Source organism: Pholcus phalangioides, unplaced genomic scaffold (assembly GCF_987345545.1).
Source record: "Pholcus phalangioides strain wild (caught in Gottingen) unplaced genomic scaffold, Ppha-v1.0 ptg000014l_1, whole genome shotgun sequence".
NCBI classification, from domain to species: Eukaryota; Metazoa; Arthropoda; class Arachnida; order Araneae; family Pholcidae; genus Pholcus; species Pholcus phalangioides.
In genome coordinates, this window is record NW_028301607.1 from 10,915,576 (window position 1) to 10,939,377 (window position 23,802).

The 23,802-nt window shown below is 38.4% G+C and overlaps 1 protein-coding gene across 1 annotated transcript; it reads left to right on the top strand.

Moving 5' to 3' along the window:
• The first annotated feature begins 1,764 nt into the window (after window positions 1–1,764).
• LOC149078130 (uncharacterized) lies at window positions 1,765–22,046 on the top strand. The gene is made up of 5 exons (XM_089241445.1): window positions 1,765–2,063; window positions 15,990–16,145; window positions 17,360–17,477; window positions 17,611–17,690; window positions 21,699–22,046. Exons 1-5 carry the CDS (start codon window positions 1,939–1,941, stop codon window positions 21,937–21,939), a joined length of 720 nt encoding a protein of 239 aa, XP_089097571.1. The 5' UTR covers window positions 1,765–1,938; the 3' UTR covers window positions 21,940–22,046.
• Window positions 22,047–23,802: the final 1,756 nt, after the last annotated feature.

Below are 23,802 nucleotides of genomic sequence, written 5' to 3' on the forward strand. Positions count from 1 at the left end.
CTGATGTTGATTATTTTTCATATTTTATAGGGCCCACAATGCTTTTGAGGAACCCGGACCGTTCCCAAACAGGAGTGGGGGGGGGGGGGGGGAGTCGAAGCGTTAATATGGCCTTCGATTCTTATATACAGAGCTTTTCGGACGAATAAGGCATTTAAGATCCCACCCCGATGTGTGATGAAGCTGGACTGTTTTGATAGGAACTAAACAGAGTAGTTGGTAACCTGAACAGCAAACGGGTGCCTGGAAACTCAATAGTTTTTGGACCCCTGAACTTAGAAGGGAGAAAAGTCGACAAATAATTCCAGAATGCTCAAGAAGGCCCAACGTGAAAGATGCATTCTAGGGCAGTCTCAAAAGCATCACGGGCCCTCGGGAAAAATAGTTTTTCTGAGGGGACCCCCATTACGTTGCTAGAAATGCCTGGCTACCAATTTACATGTCGAAATTTTTAATCAGATCTCATTTCTCTTAAACCCCGGGTGGACCCCCTGAGTTAGAGATGGCATCCTTCGGTTATCTCTTCTTCCTTCGAATCATCGAATTTTGCAGTGGTCAGGGCAGTGAAATCATGTTTCCCACAACCCCCTGCCCACAAAAATCTTAGTTACGGCCCTGGTGCTGAGGATTATTACATAAATACAGACGACAATGTGCAAACTGAACCTGACACGACGACAGATATTGAAACTCTCATTGAAAATTTCAAAGAATGTCAAGAAGAACGTAAATGCAGTCATTTCAGATGAAGAACAGAATGAGGTGAAGTTCCACACACAGATGCTGTGAAAATATAAATATTTAGTAATTATAGAGTAAATAATGTACATTATACAACATGTTGTATACATTATGTACATTCAAATTAATCAGTTCATTTTTCAAGTTATTATTTTTTTAAATTATACTGTACTTCAATCACATACGAGATCGTCACATAATTTCGCACATTATGCCAATTGAACCTCTGTTAAGGGGCGCGTGGTAGCCCAGGTCAATAAGATGCTCGCTTAAAGTACCAAAGGATGTTTAGAGGCGTCGTGAGTTCGATACCCGGTTCGTCCTTGTCGGAAAACTTTCCCGACACAGGGGTACAACAAAAAAAAAACGGCGATAAGACGGCATCAAAAAATTGTTACCGTATGGAGTCCCCTTCATCGAGGGGTTAACGCACGGCACCAACCTCTCGATGAGTATATAAAAACAAGCCTGCCGCTCGGAATCGGCAATAAATTGTAGGTCACGGGGTCTAATTAGCCCTCGTGTGTAGAAAATGATCGCGGTGCGACAAAAACGATTAATGACCTACCTCTATTAAGCGGAAACCTGTGCTCAACGGAAAAAAAAAATCTCGTGCGATTTTCCGCTGAAGACAGACCTACGCCTGTATAACAAATAATGATCACAAATTTAATTTTTTTTTACAGCTGGCCCGCGTGCGGCCCGTGAAGTGGATTTTGTGCGGCCCGCGACAAGGTTGAAAACCCTGAAAAAAATTAAATTTGTGATCATTATTTGAACTATCGGTTCAACATCACATTTCTTGATTAACAAACTTGATTAACAACTATATCCAGAAACTTCGCCAAAAATGTACAATACCGCCAGTAAGGATTGAAAAAAAACGTAAAAAAGATTCAGGGAATAAAACGCCAATTGAGCCAAACGGGAAAAAACTTTTTTTATGACGTCACGGTCATCCAATAATAACAAGTCTTCAAAACACAGCCACAGAAATACTTTTTCATTTTTTCCCCCCCAGAGCAGACGAGAATAAATAGATAAAAACGAAGTAAAAAACTCTCAGCTGCTCCAGAAGGAAAAAAAAAAGGGCGGGAAGTAGGGGGAGAGATTGTTGTTGTGTTTACAAAACATTGAAAGATCGAGCAAATTCATATATTGTTTTTACAATCGTTTTAATATTATTTTATCTCCCCGATGTTGAATATCTTCAAGATTTTTCCTCTACCAGATACGGAAGATCTCCGCCAAGGGTTAATGGGACCCCGACCCGCCGCCGCCAACAACAGCGAAAGTTCAGTGCTGATCGGTGATAAGTCGACGTAAGTTTTAATAATAACATTAATATACTCTTGAGCCGAGTTTTCCTAGGAAGGGGTTTTCTTCGCCGCGTGAACCGAATTGGACCATTTCGCTCCGGCAGAAACGTGTTACATAATCACGCTACGCGTTTGTGTTTTCCTAGCGTGGCGCAACAGATCAGGGCGGCTATATTATAGTATATTGCCTTGGCATCATCTATTCTGTCGTCTGCATGCTCCGGTTTGAAGGGAAGGGGTAAGAAAGCACACACAAGAGTGAAGAGAACATTGGCAAAACGCGCGGCGCACGACGCATTTGACTCCTTCAGAAGCAGTCGGCCAATCACGAAGCGCTGTTGTGAGGCGTATTACGCTCTGTAGGAAAACAGTCATGCTGCTTTTCTTATTGGTGAGTGGACGGCGTGTCGCGCTGGGCGAATCACGTTGCGCGCGGCACAGGAAACCTGCTCCTAGGAAAACCCGGCTTTAAGTTTCTTAGGTGACTCGCATGCCTACATACTTTTTTGGACACTGTTTTGGTCACTTACATACTCATTTTCTTGGTGTCGGTCACACCTAGGGAAAAAAATTGAGCGAGTGAACGAATCAGTTAGTGAATGAGCTAGCCAAAAATCGAGAGAGTTAGTGACCGAATTAGTAATTTATGAGTGAGCAAGTGAGTGACTATTAGTGATCGGGTGAGTTACCAACTGAGTAAGTGATTCAATGAGTCATCTCGTATTAGCTGAGTGGATGACTCAGCAATTCAGCTAGTCTGTGATCGTATGAATGACTGATTGAGGGAGCTAGTGACCATATGAGTGACTGATTGCGTGAGCTAGTGATGATATGAGTGACCAAGTGAATGGGTTTGTCACAAATTGAGTGAGTAACCGTAGGAATGATTGAGTCAGTGGGTGACAGTATGAATCAACAAGTGAGTGACCGTATGAGTGACTCGCTCATTTACTCACACATTGACTGTCTGACTCAGTTGCTCACTCACTATGTCATGTCGATGAATTTTCTCTCTTCTCTGTCTCACTGTTGGTGAATTTTCCAAGCAGGAATTGTCATGTCGGTGAATTGCGTGGTGGCGAAATGTCGGTCAACTGACGGCCATGACTTCTCCGCGTACGGCAAAAGGGGGTGGGGATAATCTCAAAAAATGTTTTAATCTCGTGGACCTCGAACCAGGGCCGTCTTAAGACAATCATGGGGGCCCCCGGGCCAAGTGGTTTTTCTGAGGCGCTACCTGGTAAATTCTAGAAAATTTCAACCGGATCTCATTTCTGTGAGGCCCCCCCCCCCCCGAGTTGTGCGCTGGTGGGCCCATGCATTAAGACGGCACTGCCTCGAACTTATTAAGAGAAACGGGCCCTAGGTGAATCATTGATCAGTCAAAACCGCCAAACCTTGGAAGGGAAAAGTTTGGAAATTGTCCAACAGCGCGCTAAAAACAAGAGCAGCTGTTCCCGCTCTACGAAAAAATTACTATCGATCAACACACACACACTCTTGTATGAGAAGAGAGAGAGAGAGTGACGTGTCGGCCCCCGTTGATTCATGCCCACGTCCATTGCTCGCCATTGTCCATCCCGTTAATAGCCAGACCGTGTCCAGGTATGAAATTGTTGGGGTCGGGCGATGAGGTGTCTTCTCTTAAAATAACTCTTACGACCTACTTTTATTTTACTTTGCTTCAACCGAGATATTTTCTCGCTGTTATAACGGCACACGCGATATCTGGGCGGAGGTTTTTCGCGTCCAATTACTGTACTTCCGACGTTGGACAGCTTTCGGTATTACGTAAATCATAGTTTCTTTTTTGTCCCATCGTCCCCTTCAGAATTTTTTTTCTCCTACCGCCCCCAACGCAATCTAACACATAGAATCCTATGTTATACCCGTAGCTTCTACCGCCGCCCCCCCGGAACATTCCATCCCAGGAATGATAAACTTGATGTTTTGAAAATGCTTACATTGGTAGAGCGCAGATGTTGGGGGGATATGATCGAAGTGTTTAAATTTTTCGACGGGATGGATAGGATGGACCATGAGTTATTAATACACCGTGAATCAACTGCTTCGATAAGGGGGGGGGGGACAATTCCAGGTTGTGATGTCGCAGGGGATTTTTCACGAATAGGGTTGTGAATAAATGGAATAGCTTACCTCCGCGTCGTGAATTCTAAAGGCGCGTATACATTAGCTCGCAGATCATGCAATGAAAGCATTCGCGATCGCATGTTCGGTAATTTGTACGGTGTTGTGAACGATTCTTGAGCTGTTTTAACTGGACGCACCTGGAATCGGTTTTTTCAACGAACACAAAGGAAGTTTGTGTACCCACGAATGGATTAGAACCGCTGCAGGGGGTCGTACGTTGCAAGATCGGATCGCTAATGCATACACGCCTTAACACGATTGATAGTTTAAAAATAAATACGATAAAAATATTGGCATAAATCAAGAAGCTATCCACACATACTTAGAGGATGAGACAAACTATAATTATACATCTTTTCCGGGCAGTATATTTATATTTTATCATAACTTTAACATCCATATTTTTCATGGGCATCTTTCTTCAGCCACCTCGTTGGGCATTTTGTCTGTTGTGGACGTCCCCCAGCGTGAAAGGTGGCGGTCGACTGATCTAATGTATACAGGGTGATTCAGAAAAGATGGACAAACTTTAAGAGATTGCTTAACTTGCACGCGCTGGAATATCACAGGGCTGGCGTCCGTGCCTTTTATTCACGGTGACGCAGATTTGTATACGGTTTCCTCTTCTTCCCCAGGTTACATTTGCATGCATGGTGCTTTTTTATCTCCTGATAAATTTCAACAGGAATGCCGTTTTAACGCTTCCGAAGCGGCCGTTTCGAAACGCGCTAGCGCTTCATGCATTCTTTAATGACAATTGTATGTATTGGTGTGTACTATCACCTCTTAAAGTTTTTCTCATCTTTTGTGAATCACCCTGCATATGAATTCACATCATCATCGTACTCCCACCCCAGACTTTCATGTCACTCTTTCGGCCATAATTTTGTTATTTTGTTTTGCGTACATCTTGTTCATTACTCCTTAGCCCACCTATCCAGTATGCCCATATCATTAAGACGGCCCTCCTTCCTGGAATCTTCTCGGAAAGATTTTTCTGACTGATCTGAACTCCAATACTTTTACTGGGCCCTTCAAAATTGAATTTCGGTTCATGTATAGAGCAAAAAGGACTTAATTTGTTAACATACAGCTGTGTGTTAATTAATAGGGGCCTAATCCCTATCACATTATCTCTCCGCAAAACTGTTCTCGCATTGGGCCGCTAAATGACCCAGTCCGGCCCTGGGTGAGGTACCCAGCAGTCGAAACTACAAAATACGTCCACTGTCGAAAAATATTCCCATAATTAATCTTCCATTCTGATTATAAGGGGGCTGATTATTTTATGCATGAAGGACTTTGTTCAAAGACGATCAGATAAAGTCATTTGACACCAAAGTGTTAACCGATTTGGCCGCCATCTCGTTTATCGCGACTCTCAACCATTCGACCACATCTTTTTCATTCTTCAAAATTCCATTTCCTCGCGGTGTTATCAGCATGTCTTCTCGGTGGTACATAAAAGCATACGTGGTGTGTTGACCGAGTGTTTTAAGGTGCTCAACTCACTTATTTGGCGTATGTATGCGAAAAAAAAAGAGATAAATAATATTCGATAATATTCAGTGAACGATTTTTGACCTTGTTCACTACCACTACGTCGATTCTTCTTTGAGATAACTTATTTCAGAACCCATTGGATTCAAATCGGTCTTTGTACACTCGGTGGCAATTATGCAGCGCTATTAATGCGTGTGCTAAGATTATCCGGGATCTCTCTTACTATACAGGATTCTACTGAACATGGGCGGAGAGATGGGGGGGGGGGGGGGAGGCACCCAGCGTCAAATGTAAAGTCGACTGATCTAATGTATTTGCGTATATATGAATTGACATCATCATCATGCCCCCCAGACTTTCAAGTCTATCTCCGCCTATGCTCCTGAATCTTTTGTATCTTCCTTTGTTTCCCAGGGTCTTTTTTTTTTTGTTCTGGCATTAGACAACGAGGCGGCCACCTAGGGCGGAATTTTTTGAATATCGCAGATTTATTATGATTAGGCTGACCATATTTACTCGAAAAAAATACGGGGAATTTGCTTCGAAATACTTAGGGAAATACGGGATATTGCTAATTACACTGAGCTATAAGTAAACTTTACTTATAGCTCAGTGGCTAATTATCGCCAAAAATTATGCTAAAAGTAAGCAAAGTGGCCAATTCGTGCTAAAATCGCAGAAAAGTCGCTAATCGCGGGAAATGAAAAGCCACTTTAAATTTTAGTGAATTAAAAAAAAAGACAAGTGTGTGAGATTAATCTTCTTGTTTGTAGTCGCAATTATCGTAATGTAATTTCGGAGTTGGAAAGATAATTTTAATTGTTGATTTAAACAATAAAAAGTGAAGTTGGCTTCATTGGAAATACGTGAAAAACCGGGACGTCTTTGCAAAAAAGTCGGGACTGACGGGAAAACAAAGAAGAAAAAAACCGGGACTGTCCCGGGAAATACGGGATGTATCGTCACCCTAATTATTACGGTGTTTTCACTCTTGGAAATTTTTTACGTTGACTGCACAATTGCATCATGGCTGCCAAAGAAAGCATTTCGTGAAAATTTCGCGCATGTGTACAGGAACAATGACCTGTCAAAATTTTTACTTGTCTCGAGCAATATATTTGTCCAGCCCTGGTACCTAAGGGTGTTGAGGGGTGTCATTTTCATTCCTTTGCATTATAACGCAGACTGTTTATTCAACGTTAAATGCATGCTTATTGCGTCTAAATAAGCGTTTACTCGTGGTTCTGTGAGTATCAACGATTCTTCAGGATTCTCCAAGATTGATGATATCATCACTGAGAAAGGATGTTTATTCACGGAAAATTCGCAACAGTGTTTGGAACGGAGAACCCGGGTGCGACACAGTGACCCACCCTGTCTTTCTGTCAACTCTTGGTAACATTGTTGCAACGATCCTGAAATGGGGGGTGATAACTAATTGCTGTTCCACTTCCATTTACTACTTGTTTCTTTTTTTTTAAATCTATTTGTAAAAAAAAAAGTAAATAAAACCCGCCAAAAACAAGGTGCTGTTTTGTTCATGGCCACGTGATCACCAGTGACTGATGAACCCAAAAAAAGAGCCACCGCCGCCACCATCTTTCCTATTAAAAACTACAAAGTTCTAGAAGTTCTTTTTTTCCTGAAGGAGTTCTTGGTTCGAAGCCCAAACTGATTTATTTATTTTTATATTTTCTTACAATGTTGATAGGAATAGCATTAATATTAAGAGAGAGAGTTGCTGATGCAACATTTTAAAAATAAAATCTTTTTAGGATGGCCCTTTTTTTTTAACTTCTATTTTTCTATTGTGAGAGTGCCCGCCTTTTTTGTTTTTAGCACTTGTTGATTGTTTGAAGGCCATTTTTTCACTCTCGGCCTAACTAGAACTGGATCACTTTAAGGACTTTTACCTCCCGAGTCATCATTGTCATCATTTTTTTTTTTATCAGCTGGTACAATGTTGCCCTCTTTGGTGGCTCGAATCAGCTGGTGTTTTCCACGAGGTTCTAGGCCAGGCTTTTTTTTTTAGATTATACGGGCTTTAAAAAAGGCTTTGTTTAGGTTTTTTTTTTGTTTTTACTTTTACAGATTTCTACACAGATTCTAAATAGATTCACTAAAATACAGGGAAATAAGCTATTTTACTCCCTTATAAAAAAAATAGAAAAACCGCAATTTTAGTCCGCACATTTGAAAACAGGATATTTCGAATGCCTAAGGGAAAAGAATCAAAATATAAGCATGCTGGATGGAAGAGAGTTAGTTATTTTGGATGCTTAACTTAGAATCAGAATTTTATTCTTTAGAGATTTGAAAAAATATATATATAAACGAAAAAACTATTTTTAGCACTTTCAACAATGATAACAATAATACCACAATCAGAGTTTTAGTCCGTGGAATTTAAACTACTGTAATAGTAATAAAAACAGAATTTTAGCCCCGCAGAATTGGAAATAGCTATTTGAAAAATGTGTGTGTAAGTCAAAATTTCACGAGTAAATAGCTAACTCTGCTAAATATTGTATTTACCAAAAATTGTTATGAAATGATAACTACTCAATGAAAGTTATTATTTTAAACGCCAAGAAAAAAGAATATGAAAACTTTTCTCCATCAGAATGGGAAAATGTTATTATAAATACATGATCTATAAAAAAATGACCGGCATTACGACCCGCTAAATTTTACGGTCCATTTTTAGTATGATTGTTTAAAAAAAAGATGTAAATAATAAATTCTAAATGATAGTTGTTATTTTAAATGCCTAAGCAGAAAGAATCGGAATTTTACTCCGTAGATTTCAATAAAAGCCCAAACAGAAAAAAAAATCTAAAATTTTTCAACCTCAGTTGTTTGAAAAAGAATCAGAAATTAACAGCCTAAGTTGAAAAAGAATCAAAATTTGATAGGCTAAATTTTAAAAAAAATGGAATTCAGTAGCGTTTGTTGGAAAAGATTCATAATTTAATAATGTAAATTGAAAAATAATCTGAATAGTCTGAAAAGAATCTGATCCGTTTGTTAGAAAAAGAATCAGAATTTAATAGCAGAAGTTGAAAACGAATCAGAATTGAATAGCCCGAGTTGAAAAAGATTCGGAGTTTGATAACGTAAGTTTAAAAATAATCTGAATTCAATAGCCTAAAGCAGTGATGCTCAACCGGTGCTCCACGGAGCCCTTGGGGCTCTGGGTGCACTTCTCGGAGGATCCGTGGCCTCTCGAGGAAAATAAAATAAATCAATGAATTTGATAAATACAATCAAACTCGATTATAACGACATTGAAGATTCGATGAAATTTTGTCGTTATAACCGGGTCTAGGTCAGTTCGTCGCGGTACAAATTTGTCGCAGACTCATTTCGTCGCGGTACAAAGTTGTAGCGAAGTCATTTCGTCGCGATGTCAATTCGTCGCTCTAAAATTGCTCTAAAATTCAAATGTTTGTTGTGATCTTATAAGTAGGGTAGTTGCTTTAAGCGTAAAAAAAGGAACTGCGTACATTTTATCACGCGTAAGGATAATGTTGCCTTTATTATAACGATAATCCCTCTGCAACGATATTTTTTCTTGGTCTGCAGAATATGGTTATATCGAGATTTCAATGAATTTTGTTCATTTTAAGCAATCCTGCGGCGTAGTAAAAATCACTAAAACTCCTGTGAAACGCCTTATCTTTTTTTAATGAGAATTAAGCTTTCTTCCTAATTTCAGCAGGTGCAAAGTTAAGGCACAGGTTAGTGTTCTATTGAGAAATCACCTTTGCTTTTCTATGATAAATTTTGAAGGAGGCGATATATCTCGTCAATGTGTGTGTGCCGTATATAACTCATATACACTCTACAGCAGGGGTCTCCAACGTTTTACGCTCGAGTGCCATATAAAACATTTGTCGTGTTCCGCGGGCCACTCATTAACGGCAAAGGTGTGTGGGGGGGGGGGGGGGGTCCAAAGACGATCACAAACTAAATATATTTCAGAATATTAAAAAAAATTTAACATTAAATTCAATTACGTTTAACAAATACTAATTTTCAATGATTTAAAAAAAAAAAAAAACATTTCAAATTATAGTGTTAATACATTTCTGTTACTTGAAAATGCTTTTGAAAATTGGTAAATCTAAATTTTTCTCAAATATGCCCCCTATGCCCCCAATCAATCTCATTGTATGCCCCCCCCCTCCCGCCAAATGCTGATCCTACGTACGCTCAGATACGACAAATTAAAATGCTACGCGTGCTACGTATTTTATGATTCCACTAGTTATAATACCCGGCGCTGCCCGGGTTTTCATCAATTACTGAGAGGAATAAAAAAAGTGACAAACCATTACAAAGGCATAATACTGGCAGCGTTAGAGAAATGGCAAACATATGCATGCCTGGAACGCATTGCTAGGGAACCCTGGTAACTAAAATAAACGTTCCGAAAGTGGTTGTTGAAGCATAAAAACCATTGTTGCCCGACAGTTTTTCCTCCCATTTCAGGAATTTGCCCTGCTCTGACGAACTTTTAAAGTAGCCTATCGTTCAAGTCGTGTCCCATTTGTTATATATGCAAAATTTGGCAACGATAAATCTAAAATTGCAGATTTCTAGAGAATACACATATATAGACAGAAAATAAAGTTTATATATATAGATTATTTCCAGTTTTTATAATAGCACTAGCTGTAATACCCGGCGCTGCCAGGGTTTCTTCAATGAGGCTTTTTTGGATCACGTGATATCTCCCTCTCTTTTTCTTGAGGGACATACAAACCGTGTCCAAGTTAACCAATATAGCGACCTGCGCGATTCATGAAATAAACAAATCTAGATTTACACAGAAACGTAGAAATGAATATATATTTTTCTTTCTTTAAGGAGCGCTAGGTATTTCGTTCCCGCCCCCCCCCCTCCCTGAACTTCAAGTTATCCATCTGTCTGTTCCAGCTTCAAAAAATCCTTAGTTAAAGCTGTGGAATTTTTTCGATGCACTTTTCACGGGCTCATAACTAATTTTAAAATATCCTATAACCCACACGAATTTATGCAAATAAATATCAAAAGAGACAATATGGAGATATTAATTTTCATACTTGAGAAGATATAAATGAAATCAATGATATTGCTCGAATATCCAACTCAAAAGTATAAGTTTAACTAATTACTTCATATTTAATCTCCTGGGCTTCGTATATCTCTAAGTGAACTGAATATTTTAAAAATCAAGAATTCAATACAATTTTTAAAATTATTGATGGGGCGGAAAATCCCACTAATTTCCGCATTTCTACAGTAAAATCGACAATTTTAGCACTGATTTCTATGAGGATCACCCTTTTCCTGACTCTCAAAGCGATGCTGATGATGATTATGACGTCTATTCAAAAAGCCTCATTACTGAGAGTATATTGAAAATGTGGCAAACCATTATAAAGGCATAAACTATTATACATATACTAACAGGATTAAAGAAGTGACAAACCGTTGTAAAGGCATATACACGTCTGAAACGCATTGCTAGGGAACCACGGTAACCAAAGTAAACGTTCGGAAAGTGATTGTTGAGGCCCAAAAACCATTGTTGCCCTACGGTTTTTTGCCCATTTGGGGCATTTGACCTGCTCTGACGAAATTTTAAAGTAGCCTATCGTTCAAGTCGGGTCCCATTTGGTATATATGCAAAATCTGGTGACGATCGATCTAAAATTGTAGATTTGTATAGAGAACACACACACACAGACACACACACAGAAAATCAATTTTATATATATAGACTAGCTATAATACCCGGCGCTGCCCGGGTTTTCTTCAATGAGGCTTTTGGATCACGTGATATCTCCCTCTCTTTTTCTTGAGGGACATACAAACCGTGTCCAAGTTAACCAATATAGCGACTTCGCGATTCATGAAATAATTAAATCTAGATTTACAGAAACGTAGAAATGAATATATATTTTTCCTTTTTTAAGGGGCGCTAGGTATTTCAATAAACCTCCACCCCCCTGAACTTCAAGTTACCCATCTGCCTATTTCAGCTTCCAAAAAATGCTTAATTAAAGCTGTGGAGTTTTTTCGATACACTTTTTACGGGCTCATAATTAATTTTAAAATATCCTAACCTACATGAATTCATGAAAATAAATATCAAAAGTCAATACGGAGACATTAATTTTCATGCTTGAGGATATAAATAAAAAGTTGAAATCGATATTATTGCATGGATATCCAAATTAAAAGTAGGTCTGGCTAATCACTTCATATTTAATCTCCTGGGCTTCGTATATCTCTAAGCGAACTCAATATTTCAAAAATCGACGATTAAATACAATTTTAAAAATTATTGATAGGGCGGAAAACCCCACCAAATTTCCGCATTTCTACAGTAAAATCGGCAATTTTTACACTGATTTCTATGGGACTCATCCTTTGGCTGATCCTCAAACTGATACTGATGATGATTATGACGTCTATTCCAAAAGCCTCATTACTGGGAGGATTGAAAAAGTGGCAAACCATTATAAAGACATAAACTATTATACATATACTAACAGGATTGAAAAAGTGGCAAACCGTTGTAAAGGCATATACACGTCTGAAACGCATGGCTAGGGAACCACGGTAACCAAAGTAAACGTTCGGAAAGTGATTGTTGAGGCCCAAAAACCATTGTTGCCCTACAATTTTTTGCCCATTTGGGGCATTTGCCCTGCTCTGATGAAATTTTAAAGTAGCCTATCGTTCAAGTCGGGTCCTATTTGGTATATATGCAAAATTTGGTGACGATCGATCTAAAATTGTAGATTTGTATAGAGAACATACACACACACAGACACACACACAGAAAATCAATTTTATATATATAGATTATGTAGCATTTTCGTTTTAAAAATTAAACTGAATCGGGGTAAGACCAATTATTTTAGGTATTTTTTATATTGTATGAAACAGAATGAAAATGTACGATTTTCGTTTATACATGTATATGTTAATTAATTACGTACCAAATCAACAAAAAAGTCTTTTGTTACTTACATTACGAATGTGGGTGAATGTAATTTCTAAATTGATGTGAAACTTGACATTTTTTCGCTCGACTTAAAGCTTCATTGTTAGGTAAAATTTGTGCTGATGCTATTCGTAAAGTATCCTCTAAATATGCCGGTCAGTCAGACGTTTTCTAGTTTGTAATTTTGCATTCTTCATTCGACTAAACAACTGTTCACATATGTAAGTGCTGCAAAATATAGAAGACATGAACAATGCATGTTTGCGTATTTACGGATACTTTTCTTTGAATACATACTTGGAATAAAAATAAATTAATGAAGGAATTTCAAAAAACATGCATTTAACTGCAGTCACATTGCAAATCTGCAAATTCTAATTGTAGCGCTGGTGGAATACTTTCGATATCGACCGAGAGAAAGACATTTTCATAAAAATTTTGTTCTCGCGGAAGTCGGAAAATCTGCTTCTGCATTCCATTCTTACATTTGAAATGCACTGTACATAATCGTCCGGTTTCCAAGTTGTAGATCTATTTACAAACTCCAATAATTTAGGAAAACGTATGCAGTTTTTCTTTTACAATTGACGCTCCCAAAGGACTAATTTAGTTTCGAACGCTTTCACGTAGTCATAAAGATTATGGACAAGTAGATCTTTTCCCAGTAAGCGGTAGTTTAGATCATTCAGTTGACCAGCGATATCGGCAAGGAGTGTGAAATCTCTCACCCACTTGAAAACTCACATTTTGAAATTCTCCTATAAGTTTTCCTTTGGATTTCATGAATTCATCAAACTTCCTCCTTCAAGGAAAACAGGCGCTAAAGCATCTTTCCCCGGCTCAACCAACTAGCCTACTTCTGTACAATAAATAACGTCGCCATGCTCAGCTTCCAAATCCTCTAAGAATTTTTGAAACTGTCTGGTTAAGTCTTTTAGATCGAATGAAGTTAACCGCTTTCACTACAACAAACATTACATGTTCAAAGTTGAAGAAAAACTTTTTGCACAAGTTTTCCTGGTGTATGATGCAGTGGGAAGCCATCATCGTTTTCCCGCACTTTATCAATGTGATTATCCCTGTCTTCTGACCGGTCATAGAGGGAGCGCCATCTGTAGTTATGGCAGATATGTTGCTTAAAAGTCCAACTCACATTTGGCCAATGTTTCTGCCAAACTTCAATATAAGTCTGAAACTTCGTGTTGTACCCTTAAGTGCAACGACACTGGCTAACTCCTCAACAATTTTGAAGTTTTGGTAATGCCACGAATGGAAATGGCTGCTTGTGCGGTATCTGTTGCATCCGTCGATTCATCCATAGCCACCGAGTAAAACAAAAATTCCTCACACTTGGATTTGAATGTTTTGAATACATCTGCTGATACATCCTCCACGCGTCTTGCTACTGTCATACCAGACAAACTAATGTTCGAAACAGCTTGAGCCTGTGATGGGCTGAAGATATTCTTTAACAAATTCTCCATCAACGAAGGGCTTCCCACGTTTCGAAATTATTTCTGCTATTATATCACGAACACAATTTTCAGACTGTTCATTTCTTCAGAAGAATAATGACTGTTGACAGTTCAGCTTCGATTTCAGTTCATTGAATTTTTCACTTCGAAAATGTCCCTCCAATCCAGAATACTTCGCATTATGCTTGGTATCGTAATGTCTCTTAATATTGTATTCTTTCATCATGGCTACGCTCTCATTGCAAATGATAAAAACTGCTTTAGCCTTGTATTTGACGCAAAAATAAAGGAATGACCACTTTTCTTGGGAAAATCTCACTTTTTCTTCAATTTTCCTTTTTCCGCTATTACGGTTCGCCATCATGCACTCATTTAAAGACTAAAAAGCTTCTCACCAAAGGCTCTTCAAAGACTACAAACACAAGTAAACTAACTATACGAATTGTACAAATCCTCCTCCTTCCAACCAATCAAGATGCATGCATCCACCTGCTCCTTTCCTAACCATGCACCGGAGAAATACGATACCATGTAAATTCCGTTCATTTCTGTTTTCTCCCACTCAGGAAAGATGGAATGCACGCGAAGTTACATGGTGAAGAAGTGTATGGTGTGATTTCTTTTGCATTTAAGGCCTTATTAAGAAGCTAAATACTGTACACTGATCAGTCTGTACTTGTTATTAGTCTCTATGAAGCTGGGTGACTCGTTTTACCCTATTTTTGAATGGTATTGCGTCAATCGATCGAAATGTTTTGGCGGGCCACGGGTTGAAGACCCCCTTCTCTACAGTGTACATGATTTCATGTTTTCAAGATAAGTTGGACATTTTGAAATTTATTTTAAAATGTGTGTACAATATTTTTGTTCTTGGACGTTTGTCTATGATAAATTTTTGAAACGTACAGTACATTACATAACAAACAATTGATTATTTGATGCAGATTTTAATCGATCTAATTTTCTAGGTTAGAGTTAGATTACTCATATTATGCATAGTTTACTGGAATAGTAAAGGTTAAGTATAACCACATTTAACCGCATAATCATTGTTAGTATTTTTTGATAATAAAAAATTATAATTGGTAAATTTCTGATAATTTATCAGATAGTTTTTATAGTTTTCATACAAGATTACATGATTAAATAAGATTAGGAAGTGATGAAAAGACAATAATTGTCATGAAATATCATGATATAAGAAGTGAAAGATGAAGAAAAGATATTCTAAAAACAATGATATATGAAGGGAGATTTGAAGGAAAGATTTAAAAAAACAAGCAAGTATGCAAAAAAAAAGCAAAAAATGGCAAGTTTGCCAAACATGGGTCCTACGTGCGATGACAGAGTGCGCAAGAAAATAATGGTATTCTGATTAAAATAAGCTTTTCCTGGGAAACTGCAAATTGCAGTATTTTAAAACTAAAAAATGTTTTATAACCCTAAGTTTTTTAACCGACCACGCCAATAGTGGTCACCAAGCTGAAGGAGATGTAGACCATTTATTAAGAAAATGGTCTGGCGCTCTGTTTAACTGTTTCACGGTCACATAGCAAACATTTATAAAGTATTAGCCTGTACTAAGAGATCAGATAATATGAATAAGAGCTGGTTGTGTTGGTGTCTTGTATAAAAGGGTTTTTTTTATTGTATAGGTGGGAAAGGAAGTAAGCATTTATAGAACTCCGGCCTATCCGGCTTTTTTTTGTCATCCGGCGTGCCCTTCCGGCACATTAGGCCGGATATTTGAGAGTCTTTACAGTAATTGCGTCTTTTTTTTACTTGTTTGTTTTATGCAAGGTGCAAGACGTCGTTGCTGTTTCAAGCCGCCCTGACCTTCGCATCCAGTGGTGACCAAGTGATTTACATATCTCCGAGGCCACTTGATAGACCTCCGTTGCCAGTGAGAGGGATGCCGAGTGCTGATCCAGATACCACTCAACATATCAGGATTATGTGAGTCATCCAACAACGTTTCCGATTGTCACGAAACCCTTTTTTTCAAATAACGGTGATTGTTAAACTGTTTTTTTTTGCGGAAGGTGTGAGGGAATGGGGGTTTTTTAATTATGAAAATACCTAGTAATAAGATCTATTGCTTTAGGCAATACTTCAGTTCGCATAGGGCTGGGGTCCTGAACCCATGGGTCGCGATCCAGACTTGTATCATAGAGACTTGCGAGATGGGTCTTAAAATCCCCTAAACAGCCAGGGGCTCTTGAGCTATCCTGTGGGTCTCGACCAATTTTCTTCGACCACCTGCTTATATCTCTTGAGACAGACGGCGAGCCATGATTTGGTAAGGAGAAGGGCCTTGACCCAAACTCAATACTAAGGGCTCCAGAGAAGGGTCGTACGAATCCACTTACATCCAGGGATTCTTGAGTATGGGTCACTATCCAAACTTGATTCGTAGGGGCTTCCTAGACGAGTTATACATATCCACTTACAATCAATCCTGTTATAAATGCACTTATTGCGCCACTGGTTTCACTAATTTCGATGGGTTCCCGTGGGTCGCGAAGCTGATCTATTTATTGATTTTGGGTCAGAACTGGAAACAGGTGAGAATCCCTGGAGCATATAGGGGGTAATAGGCAATGCCGCCCATTTCAGACGCGGGGCCCGACGCGAAAACAATTTCGGGATCCCTTAGCAACGATTCTATATATTTTGTGGTAAAGAGGAATCACCATCCAATGATTCGTGTATTATCACAGATTACACAGGAATGCTGTGACATACCCACTCAAAAAGTATAGACACAAAGTAGATTAACACAAATATTAATGAAAATTTGGAATCGATGAAAATTGAGAACTGAAAAAAAATTTAAATTGACGAAAGGAACAATTTTTAGAAACTGATAAAAATTAGGACCTAATTATCTAAGAACTAATGGAAATTCAAAGTTGATGCATTGACCAACACCATTGAAAATTCATAATGATTGAAACAAAATATCTTAGAGTTGATGAAAACTGAGAATTAATGACGAAAATAATTCCAGAATTGATGGAATTATTCGCTCTTTGATTCTTAATGGAAATTTTTTATTTTCATTCTTATTTAAGAATCGATGAGAGAAATAATTCCAGAATCGATGAGAGAAATATTGAATAAATAAAAATTGGTGAAGATATTTTATGTGTTCGGGTGTTTATTTACAGGTACATATCCGAGGCCGAAGACTTTCTGCAGTACATCAGCAGGATACACATAAACGCCATTTTGCCCGTCGCTTTACTCGTCGATGATCTCCATTTTTATGTTTCGAGGCTCGAAATGGTGAGTATCCGGTAGTACATATTCGCACGAAGACCATCAATCAAAGCAAAATATACTCTATGCATTCCCTAATTCGTGTTTGTGCATTTCTGTTCATAGACAGACTCTGCTTCATTACTTTCTGTCTTCGCAGGAACCCGGAAAAAACGTCGAAGGTTTGGCGAAATTGTGTGCTCTACTCGAAGACACTACAGCTTTCATTGCTGAGAAAAGGTTAGTTCTGTCTTTGATCTACATGGCATTGATTTGAAGCACACTTACTAAAATTCAGTCTACATAGAATACAACCTCATTTTGCATCTCGTGCGTGCTAGTTTTTCATGCTTGAAACATATGTCTACTGCGGAACTTTGTTAATTCGAACTCATCTTTGAGTGTCCTATCTACCGTATATACTCGTGTATAAGCCGAGTTTTTTTGTGGAAAAATTCGTTCCTCAAGTGAGGAGGTCGGCTTTTACTCCGGTCAGTTTTTGATGAGAAAATATCGATCCCCCCCCACAATCAGTAGTCATTTTTGTAACAGTGTTCGAGAAACCGGCATTATTGGTATGGGATATGTTCAAAGCCCCGAAAATGTCAAAGACGAGGCAAAGAAATCGAAAACATCATTGACTTTGATACCAGGTGTGCTAACGTCGATTGTAAAGCCTAATGTGAGCATCAACAAGCCTTTCAAAGACTGTTTGAGGAATTTGTGGATCGAATGGATGAGTTCCGATGATAAAGAAACCACAAAAGGTGGTGCCTTGAAGAAACCTAACATTGGCCTAGTGAGCCAATGGGTACATGAGGCGTGGAACTCACCGAATCTCCACCGAAATTATCATCCGATCCTTCAAAAAGTGTTGCATCAGCAATGCGACGGACGGAACTGAAGATGATATCCTCTTTGAGAGTGACAATGGCGATGACAGCGTACCCATCATAGGGGCGATGCCGCACCCTATGATGATCTGATGGATTACGATGAGCTTATAGACTCAGAAGAAACAGTTTAAAAAGTTTGAATCGTTTTCTATTGTAAATTTCCGTAAGCTATTCATTTTGCATGGAAATATAAGAATTTTGTTTTCTCTGAAATGCACGGATTTTTTGGGGTCGGCTTATACACGAGTATATACGGTAATTTTAATATTGAAATTCTTTGTTTACTTCTGATACTTTTGATAACTCGAGGTTGGAGGGGAAAAAAAATCGATTTTTACTATGAGGAGTAGGGAGTTGGGGGAAAATACACACGGCCAACACAAGCAGTTAGACGTTGCTTCTCTCTCGATCAATTTGTTCAATCTTCATTACTAAGGACCATTGGCTTCTGACCAATTTGTTAAATAGTAAATCTTTATAAAAATAAAAGTTAAAAATTTCTAACGTTTCTGAAGTTTTAGATGCACAATGTGTGCCATTTCTTTTCGACCTCAACTTCTGGCTCGAACGAATAGCCATACTAGCTAGCATTCTACCCGCTGTAAGGAATTTTCTGGCGAATCCTAAAGGTAACCCGGGTTTTATGACAACTTATAAGAAGAAATGAGCACTTCCATAGGCGTACGCAGAATTTTTTCGGGTGTGAGGGGGGTTCAAAAATACTTTTTCTTCCGGGGGGGGGGGGGTTACTTTTTTCCTGCAAAATAACACTATAATTTCTGATTTGGGGGAGGGGGTGCGTAGCCAATGAGCACTTCACTCTTTGGAAACGGCACCCCGTGTATATCGAAAGTCAGAATTTTTCTTGTTGGATTTTATTGTTTAGCAACTCAATTCCAAAATGAAAAAATTACCGGTTTTGATGATCGGAAACCACGTGATCTGAACTTTTAAAATGATTATCCGTGGTGTTCTGTCCAGCTGAGCCACGTGTAAGAAATTTCCCTTCTATATATAGTCCTAAAGAATAATCTCAAGTTTTTAAGACTACTTGTAATAAAAAATTTGTACTTCCTTTTGAAAACGGCCCTCTTTGTGTGTAATTCGAAGTTTTTTGCTGTCCCCATGAGCTTCGAATTGACCAAGTTCGACTGTGTATGTTAGCTACAAAGCCAGAAGTGCCACCAATTCGCAACGGGGCCGGCCACTTCGCGAATTGGCCAAGAGTTTCGGCCAAAGTCCGAATTGCAGACATGATTAGTACTTTGGCCGGCTGTTTCGTGAAGTGGCCGGAGATTTATTTATTTATTCCTCACTACAACAACTTCCCTGGCCAAAACTTGAAGTGCTGATGTAAGACGGCCCGGTAGAAGCCAAATTCATTTTTTTAAAGCGCTAACGTGTGATACGTGTATATATATATATATATAAGAGCTGTATTGGATTCAGCTTTATGTGACGAGAGAGAAAAAAATTAGAAAAATAATTATATAAACATTATATATAGTTTTTTCTGCCAAATTTTGGAGAAAAAATGATTACTGCATCGTGACTGCGGTTTTATGAGGGGCCATAACCAACGAGGACATGACTATCACGAAAAAATACGCTAACTTGACGATGATCCCAAATCATGTCTTTTGATATTGGACTTTGGCCAGGGATCACCAGCCACTTCGCAAATTAACCGGGTCAATATTTAACGGAATTGGACAATTCGCGACAGGGCCGGCCACTTCGTGAATTGGCCAATTTGGAACTTTGGCAGTAACATGTATACAGATATAATATACACAAATATGTATATTATCCTAAAAATAACTCGTGAACCGTTGATTCTAGAAGCATACTTCCAGTTGGGAAATGTATCCAAATAATGTGTAGACCTCAGATACGTCATTTATATTTTTCATGGGGTTGTATAGTTATTAAAATAAAAAATTACCATTTTATAAGGTCACTCAGTCCTCAAAAAACTCAATCAGAAAGTTGCTGTCCTGTCTCTCCTGAGCACTATAAAAAAAAATCCATGTTTTTTAACCCTCAGCGTGCTCCCATCATGATGAGCGTAGCAACGTGCCCTATCATCTTAAGTTCATCCGATTTTTTCACAGGAAATTTTTTACGCCGAGTTCTTAAAATGACGTATAGATGGCGTACACACACATATATATTCTAGTTTTCGTTCATTTGTTTTTTAATTATTTCTCTATTCTCTAACGTGTTTGCTTGTACTATCTGGGATGATTGTACATTGTTTGAGTGGAAGTAGAGTGCCTGCCTTCCCCTAATCATTATTTTGTTGATGTTTGTGGGTTCGAACCCAGATTCTTTGTATCACACCTTTTTTTCGATTGCATTATGCAATGAAATCTGTACGAAACGGAACGTCGAGAGACTGAAATAAAATTTCGTTTTAGAGAGACTTCCATTTTATAAAGGTGCACACACACATAAAAACATTAATCATAATAATAGCATAAATGTCCGTCTTAAGTAGGTTTCACTGCACAATGATACCTCGGTTAACGAGCGCCTCGTCTTACGGAGCTTTTGGCTAACGAAAGTGATTCCGGAACGAATTATCTTTGTTAGCCGAGGTATCACTGTATTTGCAACGCATGAGTTTGAGTGCCATCTATCTTTCACAAAAGAAAAACTGCAAGAAAGGGAAAATTTTTTACTCATACGTTTTGATTTCAGTTTTTATTCGACTGTTCCCGCAGCCTAGGGGTTATAAATGCAATATTCGCTAAGATATTTCAATACAAAAATCGCTGAAAACGAGTGAAAGAATAGCATATTAAGCGTAAAATGGGCTTGGCCGTTAGTTTATGTGGTTCTTTCCGTCATTTCCAGTCATTTTGAATTCAAATATATCAGAAAAAATAGTGCTCTTAAAAAGATAGAATTTTTTTTTTGTTGGCATCAGGGCAGAAAGCAACAATTTCTAATTTTGTTTTCTTTAGGACAGAATGATCAAATAAAAAGTTAGTTTTTTTATTTGATAACTATAGGCCTACAACGTCTTCTAATAGGAATGACGTATCTGAGGTTTGCACGTTATTTGGATATTTTTTCTTAATTCGGAGTATGCCTCTAGCATCGACGGTTCGCAAGTTATTCTAGAATAAAGACAGGCCCGTCACTTGGGGAGAGGTCGCCTGCCTCCAGTCGCGTTTAAAAATACATTAGAAATGATATATATATACACACACATTGAATACATGTTCTTTACCCCTCTCTCCAAGGAAAAAGTTGAAATGACGGCCCTGGATAAAGGGCTGATCCTGAGTATCCTGTATAACTTTGTCATTTACCCCAAATTTTTCTTCTATATTATCCGTTCTAGAAAAATGAGATGTCACCTGATGGCGACGATGCGAACCTCTAAAGATGGACAGCACGTCATCGCCTCTATGTGTAAAAGGTACTTCCAGAATGTCCTCGTCATGTCTGCTGATAACACTAATCGCGACACTTACGTAATTAGCGACGCCATCGAGCAGTCACCTCATCGGTTTCATTTCGGAATCGACAGTGATTCTATTCGTTTTCATAAACTGACGTGTATTACATACAAAGCAAAGTAGCGAAGAAGTGTTTTTTGTGTGGTTGTTTCTTATATTTCTCCATCATATTATTCATCTCTCATGCCCTTGTGTACATATGCGTCAATAAAAAAATTGTCTATTTTTTTTATAATTTGATGTTGATTAATACCGATGTTTGATTATAAATTGATTGAGTGATCTTAATAACGTGTGTTGAATACAGAAAAATGCACCGTAGTATATACCCAACCAAGTCATCATATCCCCCCATACAGGGGCGTAGCCAGAAATTTCGTTCGGGGGGGGGGGAACCAAAGTGACAGAACAATGGATTTGGCCATCTTTTTTCGGTCATTTTCTCACATTTCGGGGGGGGGGGGGGACCAGACCCCCAAGTCCCCCCCCCCTCGCTACGCCCTTGCCCCCATACATGTAGGTCTGATGTAGTTTCGAACTTTTGGCAACATCGAATTTCGGCAGCAAATCTGTCCTCACACGTTTACAGGAATGCTGAAAACATCTAAATAAAAAGTCAGGGAAAAATAGGAATTGATTTATGAAGTAACTCCAGAACTAACGATAGAGTTTTGACTTATTGGAAAGCAATTATTTGGTATTTATTTAAAATTGATGGAAAATTAAGGCGAAAGTTAGAGAATAAAGTAATTGGAAAATTGATGAATATAAAACAAGCAACTGTCAAAAACAATTAACGAAAGAAATTAGTTCCGAAATTGATGAAAATTCAGAATTTATGAAAGACATAATTTCAGAATTAGTGAAAGCTCATAAATTTTGGATCCCTCTGTTTGTTTGATTCATGGTCCTGATCTAGACTCGGGGATGCAATGGGTGCTGAAGGTTTCCCAACTCCGAGGTGCGAAAGCGAGCCGATCTCACATTAGAAAAAAAAAAGCCACTCCGCAGAGAGCAGGCAGACAATCAGCACGATACTTGCATAACATGAAAAAAAAAATATCAAGAATTTACTATCTTTACTTGAAAATATGGAATGCAGATGACTGCACCAGCATAAAACGAAACAAGCACAACGCTCACAATATAAATACATTGACATAACGCGTTCGATATGTTCCGATTCGTTAGAAATTCCGCAGAGGAAGAAGGTATACCAGGTGCATATTTACGGTTAAGTGGGTGCTGAAGCATCCACACCATTTCATACAACCGATCTCGGCTTATTATTCAGAAATCGAAATCTCCTATACAAAGCTAGAACCGAGCACATACATCCCGATATCGGGGGGGGGGGGGGCTTGTCCTACCCCCAAAGCCGATCGAAAATCGGAAAAAATTCCAATATTTCTGAAAAGAAATTAGAATATTGCAAAAAAAATACGATTTATATAAAAAGTCGATCCTACATACGCCTCGCTGAACCCATTTAATTTGGTCTACATCAGCGACGTCACAAAATCATGCTTTGACTTGCATCATTTCACACGTTAGAATTCAATATATTTCCAAGACCTAACTTGCCCGTTTAACCCGAAATGACATACTCTCTCTATATATACTTACACGCGAGTCTACGACAAACTAATATGGGAAAAGTATTTTCAGTTTTTTTTTTTACCTATAAAATTATGGAGGGGTATATAACGCTTTAAAAATTGATTACGTGACTTCATAACCTTGCCAAATTCACCGAACGTATAACTTGGCGATTTTTGAAGCTGATAACAATTAATTGCACAACGTCCTGTTCATTTGATTCATCTCGTTTAAATAAAAGTATTGCTAACAATTTTGAGGTTTTTCCCCCCAAAACAGTTCCAATTTAGAAGCTTTCAAGGATTTACATCAGAGCTGCTCAAACTTTTTGTTCTATGTGATCTCATCCTTCTACAGAAATTTTTTTTTTCTCTCATCGCCCCAACT